Source organism: Balaenoptera acutorostrata, chromosome 19 (genome assembly GCF_949987535.1).
Source record: "Balaenoptera acutorostrata chromosome 19, mBalAcu1.1, whole genome shotgun sequence".
Taxonomy (NCBI): domain Eukaryota; kingdom Metazoa; phylum Chordata; class Mammalia; order Artiodactyla; family Balaenopteridae; genus Balaenoptera; species Balaenoptera acutorostrata.
This window is the reverse complement of record NC_080082.1, coordinates 63,538,719-63,562,838: the sequence shown is the minus strand read 5'-3', so window position 1 is coordinate 63,562,838 and position 24,120 is coordinate 63,538,719. Positions and strand designations below refer to the sequence as shown.

Sequence of the window (24,120 nt, the reverse complement as noted above, 5' to 3'; positions counted from 1 at the left end):
AGACATATTTACACCAAAGCTTACAGACACAACAAACACAAGCATCCAAAAACAGCATACACCCAGCCACAGACATGATCACAAATACACACAATTATCACAGTTATGCACAGGCGCAGAAACACACATAAATACAGACACCGTAACAACATACGAATAATTTAAGCTCCCTGGAGAAGGAGGTGGGTGTGTACCTTGAGTGGGAAGTGTGGAGTTTAGGGACTACACATCCCAAGAGCCACCGGGACTGCTATCCTCTTTGTATCCATCCCGACGGTCTCCAGGCCTCACGGGATTTGTAGTTTATTATTATTATTTTGCACAAGCCCAGGGACTTCAGAGTGGGTAGGGCTGCTCCGACATCCCTTGGGAAAAAAGAATCTTGCTTCTGTTTGGATTTCAGCGCCGTTATGCTGAAACGTTTGCGCTTTTTATGGGTCTTTGTTCCGGTCTAAAAGTGCCTGCCTCTTTCCCAATGAGAATTTAAGTGCAGAGTGCTTAACATAAGGATTATATCATGCTTTATGGTGCTATGTATGAGGCAATTCACCCTCCACATCTGTTCGATCTCCTCGCCCTGGACTACAAATCCCAGCATGGCTTGCGATGATGTAGAGCCCGGTTGTGGACCCCGTCTCTTCGGTTCATTTCCCGATGTGATCCAGGGGTTCCATCAGGGACTTGGGGTGCTTTGGGGCTCTGCCTAGGACCAACTGTGCCTTTAGGGGCTTGGCCCCGAGGACTACGTTTCCCAGCGTGCCCAGCGGCCGATTGCCGTGACCTTTGTACCTCAATCTTTACTTCCCAGCATGCCCTGGGAGGTCACCCAGGGATTGTCTTGGTCTAAGGGTTGCGGACTCAATCTCCCGTAGTGTCCTGACGTTTCCCACGACCTAGGGAATCCATTCATTCATTCATTCATTCATCCAAAATACTATTTCCGATCGCGGAGCAAGTAGTGCACACGGAAGACAAAATTTCTTGTCCTCCTGGGGCTTATTTCTAGATGAAGCGAGCAGACTAGCCCAAAATAAATAAATCACATGGTATGAGGAAAGCGGGTAAGGTGTGTGGAAAAATTAGTTCTATACCTTTTAGGACTCCCGGGCTGTCAAGTCTATTTCCTACTAGGTCCCCAGGGGCCAATTCTTCGTCCTTTTGATGCTGTGAACTACATTTCACAGCATGCCCTGGGGGGCACACCTGTAGCCTTTGACTCCATTTCCCAGCACTCCCAGGAGAATCCTCTCAATCATGTTTCCTTTCGACACCTCGGAGCTGCGAACTTCCCAGTGTGCCTCGGGGCCGATCGTGGCCGGAATGTTGCCAGGAGCAATTTCCGTGTATGGACTCCGTTTCCCAGCGCTCCCCGCGGCCTTCCCTGAGGCGGTTGCCATTCGCCTCTCCAGGCTGCGGACTCCATTTCCCAGCGCGCCCCGGACGGCGTGGTGACGTCACGCGCCGGGCGGGGGCCCGTGGATCCTTGGGCGGCGCGGGGCGGCGCGGGACGGTGCGGGGCGGGCGGCAGATCACGGCGGCCCGTGGGCGGGCGGCGGCAGCTCAGGGCTCGGAGCTCGGCGCTCGCTCGCTCGCTCGTTCGCTCACGGGCGGGCGGGCGGCGCGATGTCGGGCGAGGATGGCCCGGGGGCGGGCCCCGGGGCGGCGGCGGCAGCGGCCCGCGAGCGGCGGCGGGAGCAGCTGCGGCAGTGGGGGGCGCGGGCGGGCGCCGAGCCGGGCCCCGGGGAGCGGCGCGCCCGCACCGTGCGCTTCGAGCGCGCCGCCGAGTTCCTGGCGGCCTGCGCGGGCGGCGATCTGGACGAGGCGCGCCTGATGCTGCGCGAGGCCGACCCCGGCCCGGGCGCCGAGCTCGACCCTGCTGCCCCGCCGCCCGCCCGCGCAGTGCTGGACTCCACCAACGCCGACGGCATCAGCGCCCTGCACCAGGTCAGCGCCCCCGCCCGGGCCCGCCCCGGGGACCTGAATCGCCCTGGGTCTGCGCCACCTCGAGCACCCTCTCTCCCCTGTCCGGAGTCACCGTTGCCAGTCCTGGTCTGCGCCGTCGCTGCTGTTCCGGTCCCTGCCATCCCGTGCTGGCCCTCTTTTCCGCCCACCCACCTCGAGCTCCCTTCTTCCGATCCTGAGAGACTTGAACTGACCCTGGTCTTTGCCACCCTGCGCCGCCCTCTCCCTGGACCCGAGCCATTGCTGACGGCCTCAGTCCAGTCCGTCCTAGTCTTGTCACTTCGCGCTGCTCTTTCCCGACCTTGAGCTCTCTTTACTAGTCTTGCCTGTGCCACCTCCACCGGTCCCACCTCTACCTTGTCATCTAATGCTGGACCTCTTTCCTGAGTCTGTGACACTTACAGCTCTACCGGTGCCCACAGCTTCCCCCTTCCAGGCAGGTATCACTTTCCTGGAGCAGCCTCCTCTTTCTTGGGCCTGTGCTGCTTCCCCCCTTGGTCTCTGGTTAGGGCCACCTGTTTGGATAGGCCCAGGGCCTTCCATGCCACTTCTTTCATCCTTGGTCTGTGCCATCTGTTGCTGTCTAAGGATGCTCTTTCCTGAGCCCCTGCCTTCAAGGCTCTGTATTCTTTTTTTGGCTGTGGCACGCAGCACGTGGGATCTTAGTTCCCTGACCAGGAATCGAACCCGTGCCCCGTGCAGTGGAAGTGCGGAGTCCTAACCACTGGACCGCCAGGGAATTCCAGCTCTGTATTCTTTTTTTTAAATATTATTTATTTATTTATTTATTTATTTATGGCTGTGTTGGGTCTTCGTTTCTGTGTGAGGGCTTTCTCCAGTTGCGGAGAGCAGGGGCCACTCTTCATCGCGGTGCGCAGGCCTCTCACTATCGCGGCCTCTCTTGTTGCGGACCACAGGCTCCAGACGCGCAGGCTCAGTAATTGTGGCTCACGGGCCCAGTCGCTCCGCGGCATGTGGGATCTTCCCAGACAAGGGCTGGAACCCGTGTCCCCTGCATTGGCAGGCAGATTCTCAACCACTGCGCCACCAGGGAAGCCCCAGCTCTGTATTCTTGAAGGGGATGCTCCCTGGGTCTGGGTCACCTCATGCTGTCTCCCCGCCTCCCTTCACCCTCATGGCTTCTTCATTCTCCTTCTGCGGGCTGTGCCACCTCTTGTCTCGCACTGTAGGTCTTCTCTCAGGGATGTTTCTTCTTCTCCAGGCACCTCCTCTCTGCCTCTCCTCTTGCCTTGGCCAGACCTGCATCATCACCCTTTTTTTCTGGGCACACTCAAAGCACCCACCTCTTCCTGGCTTCGGGACACCTCTCTGTCCTTTGGTCACCTTGCTTTCTCTGCCCGGATCCCCTCCTGTGGATGTGGGCAGATTCTTTCTCCCGCAGCACGTGCCATCTCTCCCAGCCCCCCGTCATATCACCTTCCCAAGGGGTCTAGCACCCTCTTGCTCCTCTGTGTCCACCCTGGGGCCCCCATGCCGTTCCAAAACACTCCGATTGCTGTCTCCAGGGTTCCTCTGAACTAGGGCCCCCCAAGTGTCCCACAACCAGAGTTCTCTCTAGTTCTGCGTGCTATTATCACTCCCCCCTCATCTCCAGTGGGACCACCAGGCACAAGCCACAGAAGAGCTCTGTCCCCTCCCTCTGTCCCTGAGGCTGTCTGCCTTCTACTCTCCTCAAATTGGTCCAGTCCCCAGCCCTCTTCTGTGCGGGAACCGCTAGGGTTTGGTTACTTTGGGGCCCAGAGAGGACCCTGGGAAGGAAACCTTGGCAGGGGGCAGGGGAGTGGGGTGGAGGCAGGAAGAGGCCTGCTTCTCAGGTTCCCGGGAAGAGGAGCAGCTCAGGAAAGCAGAATAGTCCTGAGTTCTGATCTCTGCTCCTCAACTTTGTGATCTCGAATTAGTGTCATTTCTCTCTGTGCCTCAGGTTTCTTATCTGTTAATGGGGCCAGTAGTCAGCCCCTCCCTGGCAGGGCTCTGGCAAAGGAGGAAAAACACCCTTCAGGAAGCGGCCGTGGGCATCCAGTTGGGGAGTTGCAGCCCCTGGTCCAAGTGCTACCCCTCCCCCCTTTCCCTTTCCCTACCCCCAGGCCTGTGCCCTGCAGAGGCCCTAGTGCTCTCTGGGACATTTTCCTCCATCTAGAGGAGGGTCTCAGAGCTTGGCACGCCCAGGAAAGGGGCCTCGGGTTTCACTGTCCCCCTTCCTCCGCCACCGTCCCTGCCCCTGGCTCTCCTCGACCTTCCCGAAGGGGTTCTTGGCCCTGTGTTGCAGGCCAAGCCCCATTCCCCACCCTCTCCCTTGGCCCAGACCCTGCAGAAGACCACCCCGGCCTGGCCTGCTAGGTGGGGTCCCTCTCCCACTCCCGCCGCAGGCGAGCACTCGGTAAGCTCCCTTGCCAGGCCTTTGCAGGAGGCGTGAAGGATGAGGGCATCTGAGGTTCAGAGAGGGGAAGTCCCCGCCTAAGGTCACACAGCCAGCAAGCGGGGGTGCTGGGGTTTGGGTCAGGTGTGGGTGTCTGGTGACCAGCTTGTGCTGGTTTGCCCAAGACTGGCCTGGTTTTAGCACTGAAAGTCCCAGGTCCCAGGAAACCCCCAGACAGGCAAACCGGCACAGTTGCTCACATTATCTGGGTGAGCCCTGCGGCTGTGGTTTCTGTTCTGCATGGAGCAGGTCCCCAGGCATCAGCTCCCTGCTCTCGTCGTGTCCCTAGGAGTTCTCGAGCCTCGGCCCCAACCTCAGGCTGCTTTGTCAACTGCTAGACGAGGCTGGTATATTCTGTCCCCTCCCTGAAATTACCTTGTAACTAGTGGCCAGGGGCCTGGGGTCTGGAATAGGAAAGACTGTGAGCCAGGATTCTTAGGTCTGAACAGGGGTGGGTGGGGGAGTCTGGACCCCTGAGTCTGAGGGAGGAGGGGCTGGGGGCCTAGATTCTTGGATCCCTGGTGCCCAGGCCTCAGGCATCTTTCACATGGATGCCTGTGCCCGGCCAGGTCCTTGAAAGGGAAAGGCCCATCTCCCTCCTGGCCCCCCTCCCCCATCACCATGACAACCGAGTGGAAATAAACGGAGCCCAGAGTTCATCCCGTTCCCAGGGCACGTGTGGCCCCCCTTTCACAGCCTGAGTTTCCATGACTTCATGCTCTTGGCCCTTGTAGCTTCCTCCCCCTCCTCCAGATGGACGGTTTTGGAGAGGTGAGGGAGCTGGAGGTTAATCTACCCTGAGGAACCAGGAGTCCAGGTCCACTCCTATCCCTCAGCCCTTGCTCAGGTCCCAGTGCCCACCCAGTGTTCACACGCGCCCGGGGCTAAATCCCTTCTCTGGCCCCCGCTTGGTGTGCCAACTTGGGCAAGAGCTCTTGTCTCCTGGAGCTTTGATTCTTCCTGCATCAAACAGGACCCTGACAGCCGTAGGATTGGGGAAGATGCCCGTGGAAGCCCCTTGGTGCAGCGCCCTGTGCCTAGGAGGCCCTCGGTGCAGGGGAGCTGCCTCTACTCGGGCCCCAGGTCCTGGGCACACGCTAACTCAGTCATGTCTCTCAGTGGAGGAGGCCTGCCCGGGACCCTCACTCTGTCCCAGGTTTCCAGGGACCTGGTGACTTTACCAGCCCTGCACAGCCTTGGGCCCCAGGGGTCCAGCAGTCTCCCCTCCAGGTACAAGGCAGGGCCATGGTCAGTTCTTGTAGAGTATCTGTTGGATCTGAGGGAGGGGCTGGGGGCCTGGACCCCTGGATCTGAGGGAGGAGGGGCTGGGCCTCTTCCCTTTGGTTCATCACTGGAAGCCCCATCCTTCGGTGGTGACTGTGGGGTACGTCTCATCTAACAAGCACTGTTCAGGATTCCTACACCTGGATGTGAAGCCCCCCTCTCTTCTCTGTCCAGTTCCTCCTCTCATGGTCTCCAGTAAGCCCCAGATGCCTGGCTGACCTAAGCACTGGGAAGCCGGGGGCTTTTAAACAGCTGGGTGGCTGGAGGGGCCTCCAGGGACAGGGTTGGTGCTTTCCAGGGCCATCTGGGTCTTCTCCTTGACTGTCAGGGCCGCTTGGCCCTGTATCTGCCTAGCGGTCCCTGCCGGGGGTCCTGCCTGCAGGGCATGCGGGGTCCGGACCAGGTGAGGGTGACACCGTGTCCTGCCCCCCAGGCCTGCATCGACGAGAACCTGGAGGTGGTGCGCTTCCTGGTGGAGCAGGGTGCCACGGTGAACCAGGCAGACAACGAGGGCTGGACACCCCTGCACGTGGCCGCCTCCTGCGGTTACCTGGACATCGCCAGGTGAGGCGGGGAGGGTGGGCGGGGCCTGATGAGAACGGGCCCGGACCCCTCGGCTCTGACCTCGCCCTGCCCCCAGGTACCTGCTGAGCCACGGGGCCAACATCGCGGCAGTGAACAGTGATGGGGACCTGCCCCTGGACCTGGCCGAGTGTGACGCCGTGGAGGGGCTGCTGAAGGTGGAGATTGCCCGCCGAGGTGGGCCTCGGGGGCTGCTGCGGGGCGGGCCCTCCGTTCCCGAGGACCCTGACTCTCTGGGCCTCCGTGTCCCTACATGGGAAGCGGGGTGTGAGTACCTACCCCCAGGGTTACCTAGAGTAGTTGGAGGAAGTGCTCGGCACAGAATAAGAGCTCAAACCACTGTTGGCCTGCAGTGTCACTTTATCCTCGAGTGACTGAGGAAATTGAGGTAGAGGCTTGTCCAGGGGTTCGTTACGCGATTGCAGGTGATCTCAGGAATTTTGCTGGGGTGCGGGCAGGGGAATGCACAGGCTTCTGGGGGACTGGTCTCTCCCGTGCTCAGGATCACTGAGCCCCAGTGTCCTTAATATGGGGCCTAGGACCCCTCTAAACTCTGTGTCTGGCCATGCTCATTTTTCTAGGGGGAGTGTGTGTTACTTCTAGCAGGTTCCCAGCTTCCCCCGCCCCGCTAAAAATAGCCGTCTGGGGCCAGTTGGTGTGCAGTGTGCGTGGGGAAGGCTGTCGCCTGGCTGAGCTGGGGGCGGAGGACACGGGGCAGGTTGGGTGGGCAATGGCCAGCAGCTTCACTGCTTCACCCGGTCTCCCACCGGAGTCCTGGGTCACAGCCCAGCTGTGGAGGTGACCGTCTCGTCCCCAGAGCGAGGGTGGCGGCAGCAGTGCCTCGCGGGTGGTCGGGGCTCAGTGGGTGGGAAGGTGTGAGCGCAGGGCCAGTGGGCCTGGCAGGTCTGGAGGGCTGCGGAGGAGGTGCAGGCAGGCTGGTGAAAAGTAGATGCCGGGGCGTCCGAGGTGACGCCCAGACTGCCGGCTTGGCTCTGGGTGGGGGGGACAAGGGCCCGCCCTTGGGCAGCTGTGTGTCGGTGGCCGTGAGAGCCACGCAGGGTATGGAGGTGCTGGTGGGCGAGCCGAGGTGGGCAGCTGAGGTCCAGGAGCCCTGCTTTGGTTCAGGTGGAGGGGAGTGGGAAGCAACTGGGGTTTTCTCCCTCCCCTTCTCCACCTTTTTATCTCAAAAAACTTCAAACTCAGAGGCAGGTTTTGATAGCAGTCCGATGAGTGCCCACACGACCTTCACTGAGATTGACCAGGGGTTTTCAGCAGCTTCGTGGAGATACAATTCAGTGTGTACAGTTCACCCTTTGGAAGTCTACGATCTGGTATTTGTTTGTTTGTTTTTAGTGTATTCACACTAAATGTGCATCCATCACCACATCGATTTTATTTTTTAAATTTTTATTATTTTTTAAAATTTTATTTATTTATTTTTGGCTGCGCGGGCTTCAGCAGTTGTAGCACGCGGGCTCGGTAGCTGTGGCACGCAGGCTGTAGAGCGCAGGCTCAGTAGTTGTGGCGCACGGGCTTAGTTGTTCCGCAGCCTGTGGGATCTTCCCGGACCAGGGCCCGAACCCATGTCCCCTGCATTGGCAGGCGGATTCTTAACCACTGTGCCACCAGGGAAGTCCCCACATCGATTTTAGATGATTTTGATCACCCCAAGAGAAACCCCACACCCCTGAGCTGTCATCCCCAGCCCTGCATCCCCCTCATTGGCTTTGTGTCTCTAGATTTGCCTATTCTGGACGTTTTGTATCAGTGGAATCGTAAAGTATGGACTCAGGGGTTTTTAACTTCTTGGCACGATTGCCAGTGCGCCCTCCCTCTCCTCTGGGAGCGGACCTCCCTGGGTCCCTCCCTGCACCTGGTTCTCACGTCACGTCCAGCTCCCTCCACCTGGATCAGCCTTCGCCCTTCCCACACTCCCTTGTTTCACACACAGGTCCCTCAGCTTGGACCTGGCTGTTTCTTCAGTTCTGCAGTTTTGGCAGGAACTTCTCAGCGAGTCCCTCCGGGAGACAAGCTCTGTCTCTCTGCCCCGTTACTGGTGATGTTAGCCTTGAACCTCGTTCAGGGGGGTTGCCCAGGTGACTCTGCCGTGGTGGCATCTTCCTCCCTTTGTAGTTAAAAAGTAGTCTGAGATTGGGGCTTCCCTGGTGGCGCAGTGGTTGAGAATCCGCCTGCCAATGCAGGGAACACGGGTTCGAGCCCTGGTCCGGGAAGATCCCACATGCCGCGGAGCAATTAAGCTCATGCGCCACAACTACTGAGCCTGTGCTCTAGAGCCCGTGAGCCACAACTACTGAGCCCACATGCTGCAACTACTGAAGCCCACGCGCCTAGAGCCCATGCTCCGCAGCAAGAGAAGCCACCGCAATGAGAAGCCCGTGCACCACGACAAAGAGTAGCCCCCGCTTGCCACAACTAGAGAAAGCCCGCACGCAGCAACACAGACCCAACACAGCCAAAATAAATAAATAAAAATTAATTAATTAATTAATTTTTTAAAAAGTGGTCTGAGATTGGGATAGACACATAATACACTAATATGTGTAAAATAGATAACTAATAAGAACCTGCTGTATAAAAAATAAATTAAAAAATTTAAAAAAAAAGTAGTCTGCAGGGCAATGCTTGGAGGCCACCAGGGGGCGGGTGATCTCTCGGACATCCTGTGTGTTCCTGCAGGAAGTGCCCAGAGCTCACACCACCTTCTCACAGCAGCCCATGTTCCCCTTCTGCGGGGCGAAGGTTGGGGGATGTTGGCTTGTAGGGCCGACCAGGCGCAAAGGCCTGTGGTCCCACTGGGAGGACCCTCTGCTGCACTGCCGGGGGTGGGAGGCACCTGCCGACACCACTGCAGCCACTGCCTCGGGAACCAGATGGCTCCTGCCCCACGGCTCCGCGATGCTTTCCCTCACACGGAAGCCTCAGCGGAGTGTGGTCGGCAGAGTCTCTGTATTTTAACCACAGTTTAAAAAAGAAGACAATTTATGGGCGTAGGTAACCGAGGTCTAGGAGTTATATGGACTTAAGGCATGGTTTGATCGAGGTGCACAAAGTCAAAAGCATCCCTCCATCTCTGCTGAACTCTGTGCTGACTTCATCCTTAGGCAGGTTCTCTCCCTGAGGTACTGATTCTTAGCATGGCTCCAAGCAGGGCAGGCCGATACCCCAGCGGAGCTAGAACTAGACTTCTCAGTAGTCCCATCCACAGTCCTCCGCCTGACGCTCTTAGGGCCACCTTGGTCACAGGCTGGCCCCTGAGCCAGTCACGGTGGCAAGGAGGACGGTCAGGCCTGGTGAAGCGGCCACCCATGGAGCCGGGCTGCGGGCTCAGCCACGTCGGAACCACGTCGGCTGAAAGCAGGGCTCAGGAGGAGGCAGAAGTCTTCATGGAGGCGGGAGGCCGGATGCCTGCAGGTCCAAGCAACGTCTCCACCGCAGATGCTGTTCCCACAGCCCGGGCCGCAGGGACACAGCCCAAGCACAGGACTCTCGGGCCGCTTGCTCAGAAGGGCCATGGTCGGACCCACAGGGGCTTGGAACTAGGCAGGGAGGACACGTGAAGTGTTTCTGAAGCGTTTGAAGCCATCACTTGGCATCCCAACATCAGGACAGTGGACGCGGGGCAGTTACTCTCAGAGACGGGCAGCCTTGACAGTCAGTTCAGTGATGGCGAGGCAGGGCGCTCTTATCCCTGGCCCGCAGGAGTGCGGGTGATTCCAGCCACCGTGGGGACCAGCTGGACGGCATGGATTACAGCTGGAGATCCACATTCCCCGTGTTCCAGCAGTTCCGCTCCTAGGCCACCCGATGGAACCATCCAAACTCGAGGCTTCAGTGTTGAGAGGATGTGGCCGGCACCAAAGGGCGAACGGATCAGTCCGTCATCTATAAATGAGTGATCCAAGCAGTGGTCGGCAAACGTTTTAGGCAGTGAATTTTTTTTTTATTTTAGCCACACTGCATGGCATGCGGAACTTCCCCGACCAGGGATCGAACCCATGCCCCCTGCAATGGAAGCTCGGCGTCTTAACCACTGGACCACTGGGGAAGTCCGTAGGCAGTAAATATTTTAGGTTTTGCGGGACATGCTGTCAGGTTGCAACCACTCTACCCCGCTGCTGTGGCGGGGAAAACAGCCAGGGAGGATATGTAAATGAGTGGGTGCGGCCGTGTTCCAATAAAACTTTACTTACAAACACAGGTGGCTGTCCAGAAGGGGCAAGTCCGCAGTGACAGGAAGTGGATTGCTGGTTGCCAGGGGCTGGGGAGGGACTGCTTAATGGGGTACGAGGTTTCCATTTGGGGTGATGAGAAAGTTGAGGTACAGATAGGGTCAATGGTTGCGCGTTGTGAATGTCCTGAAAGCCACCGAGTAGTACGCTTTAAAAGAGTGAAATCGGTAAATTTTATGTTAACCAAACAGGTGGCCTGCGCGTGCAGGCCGTAGTTTGCCAACCCCCATCAAGAGCTCTGCTAATAAACATGGGCAAATCTCGGCAAAGAGCAAAATTGCCGAAGGATGCGTTTGAACACGCAGGATACTAACTGATTGCTGAATAAAAGGTTGGCAAACTCTGCCCTTCCCTGCCCGCAGCAAGGCGCCTGCATCTATAATAGGACCGAATGTAGGTGATTCCCTTTAAGGAGGTCGGGGAGGAGAGAGGGCGGGGGGCGGTCCCTGAGTCCCCGGCACTCTCCGGGCCTCCACCCCAGCCTGGGCCTGCGGGATGGGCCCTAGCCAGCCAGACATTCCTGGAATAGCTGCCCCTGGGAGTCTCCGCCAGCCAGGGGACCCTAAGGTAATACACTGGAGTTTAGTCCGAGTGCCCAGGTGCCACCGGGTGGCGCCAGTGCGCAGCTGAACCCGGACGGATTCGGTCCCGGCGGGGATTGCGTTTCTGGGATCCTCCGGGTAGCCCCGGGGCAGCATTTACAACCTTGCGGTGAGGGTGTAACCAGGTTCACGGTCATGAAAGCAGATTCGTGACGGTGGTTAACCTCTGGGGCCGCGGGGAGGGGCACGCTGTCATTGCGTCTGTCGCCTTGTACTGCTGTCAGCCAAGTGGCCGTACGCCGCACCTTCGCCAGTGCTGTCCAGCGGAAAGCCAGAGTCAGCCGCAAGCGTAATTGAGAATTTCCAAGTAGGCGCGTGGAAAAACAAAAACAGGTGAAGTTAATTGTAGTAATATATTTTGCTTAATCCAGTACGTCCAAGACATTACCATTTCAATATGCAATCAATATGAAAAGCTACGCGTGAGCTGCCGCACACGCTTTTTTTCTATGCTTCGAAATCCAGTGTATTTTACAAGGCGTCTCGGTGGGAAGTAGCCACAGTTCAGGGGCTCCGTAGTTGCACGTTGCTGACGGCTGTTGAGCAGGACGGCTCAACTCTGTGCAGCACTTGGGCGAGTGAGAAATGTCACAGTCGAAAAAATAACAGCCAGTAATACACTTCCCAGGAGAAAGAGTACACATTCCCTGGAAGAGACTGTTTTTGACTCCCGTCTCAATAGTTCATAACGTGCAAAGTACAGATTCTCAGTGACAGTCAAAAGGTAATATTCCAGCCTCAACAAGGCTGCCTGTTTTGATCCACAGTCAACTTATGTTTAAAGTCATAACTTGCCTTTTGCATCCATAAATGCAGTACAGTTTTCCATGAGACCAATTGACTACAGTGAAATTGGCGAGTGAGGAAGCATGCTTGCCTCGCACAGATTGTGCAGGTGACAGCAGGGAACAGCACCTGGTGGGAAGGTGCCGTTGCCCCAATGGTACGGGCACTGTTTAGTGGCTTTTTGCCTGGTTTCTCCTACTCATGAGTGATAATGGTGACAAAACACACAAAGATGCTGGGCTAAGGACTGTATCTGTAGTGATAGGAAGTGTAAGATGTACGATTCCTGCGCCCTCCATCCTCCCAGCCCCCAGCAGTGACTCAGAGACCCTTAGTGGAACCCAGGGCTTCACGGAGCATGGTTGGGAAGTGACAGAGCTAGTTCAGGTCCTCTGAGCCCCTGAGGAGCGCTCAGAGCAGAGACACCAGGCCAGGTGCCACTCTGTGCTTCCTGGGTCTCAGGGTGGGTGTCCCACCTATCCCCCCTTCTCGTCCTCCCAGGTGTGGATGTGGAAGCAGCCAAACGGGCCGAGGAGGAGTTGCTGCTTCACGACACAAGGTGCTGGCTGAACGGGGGCGCCATGCCAGAGGCCCGGCACCCCCGCACGGGGGCCTCTGCCCTGCACGTGGCTGCCGCCAAGGGCTACATCGAAGTGATGAGGTGAGCTGGGCCGGTGTAGACCCTCCCTCTTCCCCTGCCCCTTGCTCTGGGCCAGCCTGTTCCTTCTCACTGTCTTACACCTTCCTGTGGATTTTGTCCATTCCCTCCCTTTTCTAATTTATGTACCTAAGGCCATGCATTTCCCTCTAAATACAGCCTTAGCTGCATCCCTAAGTCTTGATGTGCATGCTTCTCCCTGTCCTTCAGTTTAAAACGTTTTCCATCTTGTAGTCTTCCTTGACCCAGGGATCATTTAGAAGTACGTCATTAATTTCCAAATACACGGGATTTTCTAGTCGTAGTTGAATTACATGCACGCCTCATTTTATTGTGCTTCGCCAATAGTGGTTTTTTTTTTTTTTACAAATTGAAGATTTGTGGCAACCCTGTGTTGTCAGGTGAAGGTGAACGTTTTTTAGCAATAAAGTGTTTTTTAACGTATGTACTTTTTTTTTTTTTTTTAATGTTTATTTTTGGCTGTGTTGGGTCTTCGTTTCTGTGTGAGGGCTTTCTCCAGTTGCGGCGAGTGGGGGCCACTCTTCATCGCGGTGCGCGGGCCTGTCACTATCGCGGCCTCTCTTGTTGCGGAGCAGAGGCTCCAGACGCTCAGGCTCAGTAGTTGTGGCTCACGGGCCCAGTTGCTCCGCGGCATGTGGGATCTTCCCAGACCAGGGCTCGAACCCGTGTCCCCTGCATTGGCAGGCAGATTCTCAACCACTGCGCCACCAGGGAAGCCCTGTACTTTTTTTTTTTAAGACATAATGCTGTTGTACACTTAACAGACTTAACTTTTATATGCACTGGCAAACCAGAAAATTAATATGACTCGCTTTATTTCAATATTTGCTTTATTTCGGTGGTCTGGAACCAAACCCTCAATATCTCCGAGATCTGCCTGTACTCACTTCCTGGCTTACTTGCACTGTGGTCAGACAACAGGTTCTCTGTGATTCCAGATTTCTGGAATTCATTGAGGTTTGCTTCATACCCCAGTCTGTGTAAGCTGGAGTGCTTCATAACCCAGTCTGTAAGCTGGAAAAGAATTGTGTTGTTAAGTACAGCGTCCTATATAGGTTAATAGGTCCATTTTGTACTCATGCTATTTAAATCTTCTATATCCGTAGTGATTTTTTTTTTCCCCGTATGCTTATTCTGTCAGTTGCTGTGAGAAGTGCAGTAAAATGTCTCACTATGATTGTGGATTTTTGCTGTTTCTCCTTGTAGTTGTGTCAGTTTTTGTGCTGCATGTTTCAAGGCCAGGTTATTTGGTGCATCTATATTTTAAATTGTTGCACTGTGTACTCTCTTCTCATCCTCACCTTGGTCTTGTCCATTTCTCAGTGCCTCACCCCTTCCTGTCAGTAGTTGGCTCTACTTCTTATCATCAGGCTCCCCTGTTCTCTCTTTATTTTTTCCCTCTCTCTCATGTGATGTTATACTTTATGTTTAGTATATAAATGGAGTCCAGATGAATCTCTCCATCTCTGCTCACCTCTGTGTTAATGAATTTTTAGAAAGGTCTTCCAGGGGATTTCTCTGGTGGCCTAGTAGTTAGGATGCTGGGCTTTCATTGCCGTGGCCCAGGTTCAGTACCTACCTGGTCGGGAAACTGAGATTCCGAAAGCTGCATGGTGCGGCTGGGGGAAAAAAAAAGGAAGCTTTTCAGTGAGGAACTTAAGATGACGCCCAGCAACTCCAGGCTCATGTCCTGGCTGCTTCCCCTAATTCAGAGGTAGAGTGCCTCGTCCTCCATAGTTCCAGCGAAAGTCCTGGGTCTGATACTCACTGGGCTACCTTGCACACCTGCTCATCCCAGGGCTGATCCCTGTGGCAAGGAGGGTGGGACACTGTGAATGGTCAGGCCTGGTGATGTGCCCAGCCCTGGAAGCTGTGCCCTCTTCTACCCATGGCTTCCACCCCTGAGTCTCAGGTGGCTGCTTCAGCTCCTGCCATTGCATCTGTGTCCCAGCCAGCAGGAAAAAGCAGGGGGCAAAAGGAGCAAATGTCCATTTCTTTTAAAAGAACAGTCCAGAAGTGGTGTACATACTGAATACTGACATCCCATTTGCCAGACCCTTCTCAGCTGGCCACTCCTAGCTGTGAGGGAGACTGGGAGATTCTACTTAAGCAGGCGACCCACTGAAAGCTGGGTGCCATTTTTTTTTTTTTTTAGAAGGGTCTTCCCAGGGCAGGGGGCCTCATCTTCATTCAGGGCTCTGCAGTGGCTATTTATTTACTTACTTATTTACTTACTTACTTATTTACTTATTTGTTTACTTATTTACTTATTTACTTACTTATTTACTTACTTACTTATTTACTTACTTATTTACTTACTTATTTACTTACTTATTTACTTATTTACTTACTTACTTATTTACTTACTTACTTAACTTATTTACTTATTTGTTTACTTATTTACTTATTTACTTACTTACTTATTTACTTATTTACTTACTTATTTACTTACTTATTTACTTACTTATTTACTTACTTACTTACTTACTTATTTACTTACTTATTTACTTACTTATTTACTTACTTAGTTACTTATTTACTTACTTATTTACTTACTTATTTACTTATTTACTTACTTATTTACTTATTTACTTACTTATTTACTTACTTATTTACTTACTTATTTACTTATTTACTTATTTATTTACTTACTTACTTATTTACTTACTTATTTACTTACTTATTTATTTACTTATTTACTTATTTATTTAATTTAGCTAGCTAGCTAGCTGCACTGGGTCTTAGTTGCAGCACACGGGATCTAGTTCCCTGACCAGGGATTGAACCCGGGTGCCCTGCATTGGGAGCACAGGGTCTTAACCACTGGACCACCAGGGAAGTCCCTGGGTGCTATTATTAAAGGTGGAAGGAGAGTGGATATTCATGGACAGCCTCATTCTCTGCCACAGAACTGAAACGCTTTGGCCTTAGAGATACGCACTGTCTATAATTTCATTTCCGCCCCTTAGTATGGGTTTACAACCAGATCTATGGACTGCATTTTTGGAAGAATGTAGCTGACATTCTCCTCGTTAAAGATGAGTGGCAGAGTAAAGGCGTACATTTCTTTGATGCTATTCACTCAACACTTACTGGGCACCTGCTGTATGCCAGGCCATCGTTTAGGTACTGGGGATGTAGCAGCAAACGAGACAGACCTGGGCCCGTGTGCCGTTCGCAGCCTTGTCGAGGAGACAGACAGACAAGTGACTGAGGAAGCCGGTCACATCACGTGGCCCTGAGTGCTCAGAGAGGGGTCCTCAGCCTCCACCCTGGTGACGTGGGGCTGGGTAACCCTGGGGGCCTGTCCTGCTCATGGGGGTGGGCGACTGAGCAGCGCCCCTGACCTCCACCCGCTAGATGCCGGGAGTCACACCCACCGCCGTCACGGCAACGAGGCACATCTCTGGGCGTCGCCCCGTGTCCCTTGGGGGTCAGCGTCGTCCCCAGCTGAGAACCACTGGTCTAGAGGGATATAAACAGGGCAGTTGGGGAGAGCGAGTGCGGTGGGGAGGTCCCCTTCGAGATTCGGTGAGGGGGTTGTGACTGCCGAGAGGGTGGCACTGATGCCTCGAGAACACTCGCTGGGCAGAGAGAACAGCGGAGCCAACGTGGGCGCGTGCTTGGGGGAGGAGCGGGGTGCCCGCACGGCTGGAGCAGAGTGAGCTGGGGGGCCCCACAGAGGAGCTTTTGTTTAAAACGGTTCTTTACAAGGTACCTCATCTCTCTGCCTTTCCCACCTTGCTTTAGCTCTTTCTCACTGACACAGAACCTAAATGCAGTTCTCTCAAAGCAGGCGTGTCTACCCTAAGCTGAGTTTGCAGAATTGCCCTGGACCAGATCGTGGGGTCTAAGGTGGTGATTATCTCCCGGGGAAGAATCGTCTAAGCCAGGGGTTCTGTCTCGGCACTGGTGGCATTTGGACCAGATCGTTCCTGGCTGGGTCTAAGGTGGTGATTATCCCCCGGGAAAGAATCGTCTAAGCCAGGGGTTCTGTCTCGACACTGGTGGCATTTGGACCAGATCGTTCCTGGCTGGGTCTAAGGTGGTGATTATCCCCCAGGAAAGAATCGTCTAAGCCAGGGGCTCTGTCTCGGCACTGGTGGCATTTGGACCAGATCGTTCCTGGCTGGGTCTAAGGTGGTGATTATCTCCCGGGAAAGAATCGTCTAAGCCAGGGGTTCTGTCTCGGCACTGGTGGCATTTGGACCAGATCGTTCCTGGCTGGGTCTAAGGTGGTGATTATCCCCCAGGAAAGAATCGTCTAAGCCAGGGGCTCTGTCTCGGCACTGGTGGCATTTGGACCAGATCGTTCCTGGCTGTGGTACCATCCTCTGCGCTGTGGGATGTTTAGCAGCACCCCTGGCGCCGACCCACTGACGCTTCTGGCACCCACCCCTACGTTGTGACATCCAGAAACGTCTCCAGACACGGCCAGACGTCCCCAGGCGGCAGTGTGGTCCTGGTTGGGAACCGCTGCTCTGAGCCGGAGGGTTCCTGGAACTGTGCTGCCCCCAGGCCGCCCCTTCTGGGGTCTCATCCTTTCTCTAGGCTTGGGTGCTGGGGAACCCCTGCCCTCACCTCCCCTGGAGCTGTCTCACAAGCAGGGGTGACGCTCAAAAGAGTCGAGCACTTCAGGTACAAGAAGCAGGGTTCCAGAGGCCACCTGCTAGGCCAGGGGAGGCGTCAAAGCAGTGGCAGAGGGGGCCACTTCGGGGAGGGGGCGCCTTGGGGCCATGGCGCTTTACCCCCTGGCCCAGGACTGTTTTCGGTGCAGCACAGCTGGCCGACCTTAGCTCTCGGCCCCGAGCCCCTGCCCTGGTCCTTGACCTGAGCGTCCCTGGCCCCCAGGCTGCTCCTTCAGGCCGGCTACGACCCGGAGCTGCGGGACGGGGACGGCTGGACACCCCTGCACGCCGCAGCCCACTGGGGCGTGGAGGACGCCTGCCGCCTGCTGGCGGAGCACGGTGGGGGCATGGACTCGCTGACGCACGCGGTGAGGGCCGGGTCCGGGGGCCCCGGGGACCGGTGGGGGGGTGGGAGGGCCCCTCCACCTCCTCACCTGCCTTTTCCCCTCCCCACCCAGGGGCAGCGTCCCTGTGACCTGGCGGATGAGGAGGTGCTGAGCCTGCTGGAGGAGCTGGCCCGGAAGCAGGAGGACGTGAGTGTCTGTCTGCAGCCAGGAGGGAGCGCCTCCACGTCCCTGGGGGCCTGCTCTTCCCTGGCCCTGGCCCGTGACCGGGGCCCAGTGGGGAGCCAGGAGGAGGGGCACAGCTGGGCACTAGGGGAAGGCGGGGCCTGGGGCCCCGGGGGACCTTGGGATGCAGATGGGAGTCATCTATCCAGGCTTGGGCTGGGCCTTGTCACCCCTGGGACTCCCCCCCCTCCACCAGCACTGGGCCAGGCCTTGTCGCTGGAAAAATGCAGAATGAAGGGGTGAACGGTGTGGACTTGGGGTCTGAATCCCAGCTCTGCCATGGATTTGCTGTGTGAGCTTAGGCCAGTTACTTAACCTCTTTGGGCGTCAGTTACCTCATCTGTAAAATGGGGATAGTACGGCGCACTTTATGAGTTACACGTGCTGTTACGTGGAGTATGTATTATGCTATGAGTGGTGTGTATGTTACTAAACAAAAGCATTCAGAACCCTGCGTGGCACACAGTAAGCACTCTTAGGTAGCAAGAAACATCTCCTGAGGCCTTCTGGGGGCCAGGCCCTCTACCTGGAGCTTCTGGTGAGTGGCAGGTAGACAGGGCCAGATCCCCGTGATTAAAGCTTGGCTGTGGCAACACTGAGGGAGACGGTCCTGTTTCCGGCTTGGCGGACTTGGGCAGCTTCCTGGGGACTAGGGCTCGCACACTGTTGAGGGAACAGTATGTGCAAAGGCCCAGGGGTGGGGAGTCGTATGGTACCCGGAATTAGGAGAGGGGCAGACCCTGAAGGGCCTTGAATGCCAGGGAGGAGCAGTGTGAGGGTGAGGAGGCTGGGGGCTCTGGGGGGGCGTTTAGTGGGTGGGGCAGGGTCTCTGAGAGGTGGGGGCACAGACGAGGCCTGGGGGTGTCTGGGAAGGGAGACCTGCAGCACAAGGGGTTTGCTAGGAGGGGGCGGGGGAACTGCTGTGCAGGCTCCGAGGTGTGAGGACACAGCAGTCTGGGAACTGCGCCCTGAGATGCCATTTGGGGGCTGGGCCTGACAGCGAGCCTTAAGGGAGGAGGCCGGGCCTGGCAGCCCGTGTCCGGGTGTGCTGAGGGGTCGGGGAGAAGTTTGGGCAGGTCGCCCCTGGGAGGTAGAGGCCAGGAAGCCTGGGGGCCCCTGAGTACTGGACGACATACTTGAGACCCAGGGCGCCATGTCTAGGAGAACTCAGCGGGTGCACAAATCATCCCATTCATTCCCCCCTGTACCACCTCCACCCCGGCACAGTTGTGTGTGGGACCCAGGAGGGTCTGCGTGTTCTGCCCCTCCCCAGTGGCCCCCTTCCCCCTTGCAGCTTCGGAACCAGAAGGAAGCCTCCCAGAGCAGGGGCCAGGAGCCCCAGGGGCCCTCCAGCAGCAAACACCGAAGGTAGGGGAGAGGCGCCTGCGGGGTAGGTGGGCTGGAGGCTCCCCAGGGCTTGGACCCCAACGCCTTCCCCTTCCCACCAGGAGCTCTGTATGTCGTCTGAGCAGCCGTGAGAAGATCTCCCTCCAGGACCTGTCCAAGGAGCGCCGGCCTGGAGGGGCAGGGGGGCCCCCAATCCGGGACGAGGATGAGGGAGAAGAAGGCCCCTCAGGTGAGGGTCTGGGGGTCTGGGGTCCTGAATCTGGAGAGGAGGGGTCTGAGGGAGGAAGTGCGGGTGCTCAGAGGCAGCTGGCTGATCCTTGTGACCTCTCCCGCTTCCTACACTGTAGAGCCACCCCCTGCAGAATCCAGAACCCTCAACGGGGTCTCCTCCCCGCCACCCTCTAGCCCTAGGAGCCCCATGGTGAGTCTGGGTTCCCGGAGGCGGTGCTGGCCTGGGAGGTTAGGGGGGGCGTAGCCGTAAAGGCTGTGAACCTCTTGTCAGGGCAGGTGGGATGAAGACTACAATTCCCAGAATCCTCTGGGACAACTGACTGCCTTTTCCTGGCTGTGCCTGTCCTCCCCACCCCCCAGTTGGAGATTGTGGTGGTCCTTTTGGGGGTAACACTTGAAGTTCTTGAGAAGTAGGACCCTCTCCCTGTAACTGAGACCCTTCCCTCCTCCAGACCCCCGACGAGGCCCCCTTCTCCACGCGCTTTGGCCTCCAGAAGACGGGGAGCTCTGGGGCCCTAGGTCCTGCGGAGAGGCGGGGCGCCGAGGGTGCCCCCGGGGCTGGGCTGCAGCGCTCCGCCTCCTCCTCGCGGCTGGAAGGGACCTCCACTCAGGTGAGCAGGGTGCGGGGCAGGGGACCAGACCCTGCCTAGTCAAGGAGAATAGCCCCCTCCTCTCCTCTCCCCGCAGGCCAGGGAGCCCCGTCTTGCCAGAATTACCCCCACCCCCTCCCGGAAGGTGCCGGAGTCCTCTGCCCCGTGAGTCCGACGGCCCGGGTCCCGCCGGGAGTGGGGCAGGTCTGGGCCCCTGTCTTGTCAGCCTTTGCTCTCTGGGGTCTGGTCCCTGCCTCCCACTCTTGGCCTCAGTTTCCCTTTTGGTGCATCAAGTAAAAGCTCACAGTAAAACTCCAAGGCCACCGTGATCCGGCCTCCGGCGGCCCCCACCCCCTTCTCCATCCCTCCACCCTCCTTTCTGACGCGGGCTCGCTCCTGCCCGGGCCCTTCACTGTGGCTCCCCGCTCACCCCCACAGGGCTTCCTTCTTCCCTCTCTCAGGTCTGTTTGAATGTCAGCTTCTCGGGGAGGCCCACCAGCCCCACTGCCCCAGCATCCGGACATGCACACCTCCGGTCTCCCGTCCTTGCTCTGTCTTTTTTCTCCAGAGTACTTTATCCTCCTGATGTATCATGTGGTGTCCTGATCTTTCTGTGGTTATCCTTTCTTTTGCTTGCATCTTTTCTGCTCAGATTTGACTCATGGGGGCAGAGATAATTTGTTTCTTTTTCTTTTGCTCCTTGCTGTGTGTCTGGTGCCTGCCATGTAACGCGAGCTTGAGTAATATTTGCTGATTGAATGAATTCACACAGGTCTGAGATCTCCAGGCCTCCTCCTCCCTTGGATAACTCCACTCCTCCCTCCAGGATTCCGGAGCCTGAATCCCCAGTGAAGCCAAATGTCCCCGTAGCCTCTGCAGCGCCCCCAGCGGACTCCCGGGACCGCCGGAGGTGAGGTGAAGAGGCCTGGGGGCAGGAAGCAGCTGTCTCCCCAGCTGGGAGACAACTGCATTACCCAGGAGTCCCAGGGTTGGCGTTGAGGTCCTCTGGCCGAACTTGACTCCCCCTGAGAGTGTCAGCCATGGGATGGGACAGGGTCCAAAGGAACCCTCTCTGAGGTCGGGGCCCTTCACGCAGGTCCTACCAGATGCCTGTGCGGGACGAGGAGTCTGAATCTCAGCGGAAAGCTCGCTCTCGCCTCATGCGCCAGTCCCGGAGGTCCACACAGGTGTGGGATGGGGGATGGGCCCCTGGGTCTGAGGGGGGAGGGGCTGGGGGACGGGCCCCTGGGTCTGAGGGGGGAGGGGCTGGGGGCCGGACCCCTGGGTCTGAGGGGGGAGGGGCTGGGGGCCGGACCCCTGGGTCTGAGGGAGGAGGGGCTGGGGGCCGGACCCCTGGGTCTGAGGGAGGAGGGGCTGGAGGCCTGGACCCCTGGGTCTGAGGGAGGAGGGGCTGGGGGATGGGCCCCTGGGTCTGAGGGAGGGCGGATGGGGGATGGGCCCCTGGGTCTGAGGGAGGGCGGATGGGGGATGGGCCCCTGGGTCTGAGGGGGGAGGGGATGGGGGATGGGCCCCTGGGTCTGAGGGAGGGGGGATGGGGGATGGGCCCCTGGGTCTGAGGGAGGGGGGGATGGGGGATGGGCCCCTGGGACTGAGGGGGGAGGGGCTGGGGGCCTGGACTCTGTCCTGAAGGGGCTGGGCCCTGAGTCCTGGACCCCCTGACTGCCCTTTCTCCGTGCCAGGGTGTGACTCTGACAGATCTTAAAGAAGCAGAGAAGGCTGCAGGAAAGGCCCCAGAGCCTGAGAAGTCGTGCCTGCAAAGCCTGGTGAGAGGGTTCAGGTGCCCGGGCAGGGGGTGGTACAAGATGCCCTCGTCCTCTGACCCCCGTGCCCCTCTCCCGCAGGACCCTTCCCGGCGACCCCGAGTCCCTGGGGTCGAGAACTCTGATGGCCCTGCCCAGAGAGGTGAGGTCTGGTCTCTGGGAGGTGGTCCTCCTGGGCCCACCGGCTCCCTCCTGCTACAGCCTTACTGTTTTCCTGGGGGTTGGGCCCAGAGACCCTGACCCTGCAGAGGGGAGCCCTGCACAGATCACTGGGCTGACTCCTGCCCCTCCCCCAGCAGAGGCGCCCGACGGCCGAGGGCAAGGACCACAGGCCCCCGAGGAGCATCGCAGAGTCAGCAAGGAGCGGCGGGGACCTGCGGAGGTGAGGGGTGGGGCCCAGGCGGGGCGAGCTGGGGCTGTGGGCCGGCCTTGGAGGTGGGCTGGGGGTGGGGCCAAGCTGAACCCCACCTCCGCCCACAGGGGGAGGAGGCGGAGCCGGCGCCTCCAGACCGCAGCCCAGGATCCAGGTACAGGGTGGGCAGGAAGGGCTTGGGCTGTCTGTGGGGCCGTGGGCGCGCCCCATGACGCCCTCCTTGCCCTCACCCCAGCACTCCCCAGGGCGGCCCCTCTTCCCGCAGGCAGCGGGACCTCAACCCAGAACCAGAGCCAGAATCGGAAGAGCCTGATGGAGGCTTCAGGAAGGTTCGCGATCTCACCCCACGATCGTGCCATTAACCCCCACTTGCTGGCTTTTATATACCTGCCCGCCTGCCCCCTGCCTAGTGGCTCTGCCTGACCGATCCGGGCATCCTGCTCTTTTCCGCCCCACCTGAGCCACAGTCACCCCCCTTCCCCGCAAACATGCGGCACCTCAGCCGGCAAGCCTGACCCCCGTGTCCCTCCTCCTGGGGCCCCCAGCTGTATGCAGAGCTGCGCAGTGAGAACGAACGACTTCGCGAGGCCCTGACCGAGACCACACTGCAGCTGGCGCAGCTCAAGGTGGAGCTGGAGCGTGCCACGCAGGTGAGGACGCCGTGGCCCTGGAGGTGGTGGGAATTGGCCGGCGTGCCAGTGCTGGCTCCGGATCCCTGGGAGGTAGGGCCAGAGCGTCGAGGGGAGGGGCCTGAGTGGTGGGGGTACTAGGACCCTTGGGAGGCGGAGCGTGGGCAATGAGGGGCGAATGAGGGGCAGAGCTAGGATCTCGGAGGCGGAGCCTGGCCCAAGAGCGGCTGGGCTTGTGGTCCTGAGCGGTGGGTGGGGAGGTCTGGGCCAGCCAGGAGTCTGCCTTTCCCCCCTCTCACTGCTGGCTTCCCCCTTCTGGCCATTGCGGTTTGGACGCTTCTCTGACCCCTGCTCTTTTTGTGTCCCCACCAGAGGCAGGAGCGATTTGCAGAGAGGCCCGCCCTTCTGGAGCTGGAGAGATTCGTGAGTAAGGGTGGCTGGAGTGGGGCCAGCTGTGTCCCCAGCCTTACGAGCTCAGGCGGATGAAGAGGGCCACACTGACCTCCTAACCCGCCCCTCTGCCCGTTCCCCACCTCTCTCAGCCGTACTTGACCTCCGGCCCTCCCCCACCCCCAGTCCCTCCTCCTCACCTTCCCCTGTTTATTCCAGGAGCGCAGGGCCCTGGAGCGGAAGGCAGCAGAGCTGGAGGAGGAGCTGAAGGTGAATGTTAATGGGGAGCTGAGGGCAGAGGGCCAGGGTGGGCAGTGGGTGCAGCCTGCCCGGGGCCACCTGGCTGACCCGTCCCACGTCGCAGGCCCTGTCCGACCTCCGGGCTGACAACCAGCGACTCAAGGACGAGAACGCAGCCCTGATTCGCGTCATCAGCAAACTCTCCAAGTGACTCTGGAAGAGGCCCTTCCCCCGCACCCATATTTATACAGCTGCTTCTGCCACATGCACCCCTTCCTTTGCGTGAACACGAGTGACAGGGCTCCCGGGGAGTCTCTGAGAAGCCATAACCTCCCCTCGGGACCTCCAGACTGGGAGGGGAGTACAGAGTCCCCAGGAGCCAAGGGGGGCCATCCGAGGCCAGGATGGAGGCGGAGGCCGAGCCAGGTAGGGGGACGTCGCTGAGGGGGGACGGGCTGGAGGCGGGACCAGGAAGGAACCGAGGACCAAGGAGCGCCAGGACCAGAGTGGCCGCCCAGAGGTCCCCCCTCACGTGTGATGCCACCCTCATCACCCCTCCCACTCCTGAACAGGGATCCGAGAATGTGCCAATAGTCCCTCCGGCCTCGGCCAGGTGGGCCTGTATATAGGGTCCGTGTGCAATAGGGAGGGATGTCTTCTATTTTTTGCTGCCCCCTCGCGGCCCACTCTCCGGGGCAGGGGGAGAAGGTATTTTCGAGATAAAGCACAGGCACCACAAATAAAAGCCGTGAAGTTGCCA

At 57.9% G+C, this 24,120-nt stretch overlaps 1 protein-coding gene across 8 annotated transcripts; it reads left to right on the top strand.

Annotated features, from left to right (window-relative positions):
• The first annotated feature begins 1,479 nt into the window (after window positions 1-1,479).
• On the top strand, window positions 1,480-24,120 carry PPP1R12C (protein phosphatase 1 regulatory subunit 12C). Of its 8 annotated transcripts, none has more exons than XM_057533502.1 (22): window positions 1,482-1,944; window positions 6,117-6,247; window positions 6,324-6,532; window positions 12,405-12,564; window positions 17,434-17,578; window positions 17,669-17,743; window positions 19,074-19,147; window positions 19,228-19,355; window positions 19,474-19,547; window positions 19,810-19,968; window positions 20,045-20,112; window positions 20,774-20,857; window positions 21,044-21,134; window positions 21,648-21,731; window positions 21,810-21,870; window positions 22,025-22,110; window positions 22,209-22,255; window positions 22,337-22,430; window positions 22,647-22,751; window positions 23,103-23,153; window positions 23,340-23,390; window positions 23,485-24,120. In XM_057533502.1, the coding sequence occupies exons 1-22, from the start codon at window positions 1,624-1,626 to the stop codon at window positions 23,569-23,571; spliced, it is 2,385 nt and encodes a 794-aa protein (XP_057389485.1). In that variant the 5' UTR covers window positions 1,482-1,623; the 3' UTR covers window positions 23,572-24,120. The 8 variants fall into 8 exon arrangements, 6 of the variants coding, with proteins under 6 accessions (XP_057389485.1, XP_057389483.1, XP_057389484.1 ...); XM_057533500.1 differs by having other exon boundaries at window positions 20,720-20,857; window positions 22,028-22,110; XM_057533501.1 differs by having other exon boundaries at window positions 20,720-20,857; window positions 22,367-22,430.

What these genes read in the sequence shown, in the direction of transcription:
- PPP1R12C (XM_057533498.1), top strand. Translation starts at nt 1,624, where the DNA reads ATGTCGGGCGAGGATGGCCCGGGGGCGGGCCCCGGGGCGGCGGCGGCA. An exon ending in GGGAGAAGAAGGCCCCTCAG is followed by an intron (nt 19,356 to 19,473) that starts GTGAGGGTCTGG and finishes CCTACACTGTAG; the next exon opens with AGCCACCCCCTGCAGAATCC. An exon ending in TGATGGCCCTGCCCAGAGAG is followed by an intron (nt 21,871 to 22,024) that starts GTGAGGTCTGGT and finishes CCCCTCCCCCAG; the next exon opens with CAGAGGCGCCCGACGGCCGA.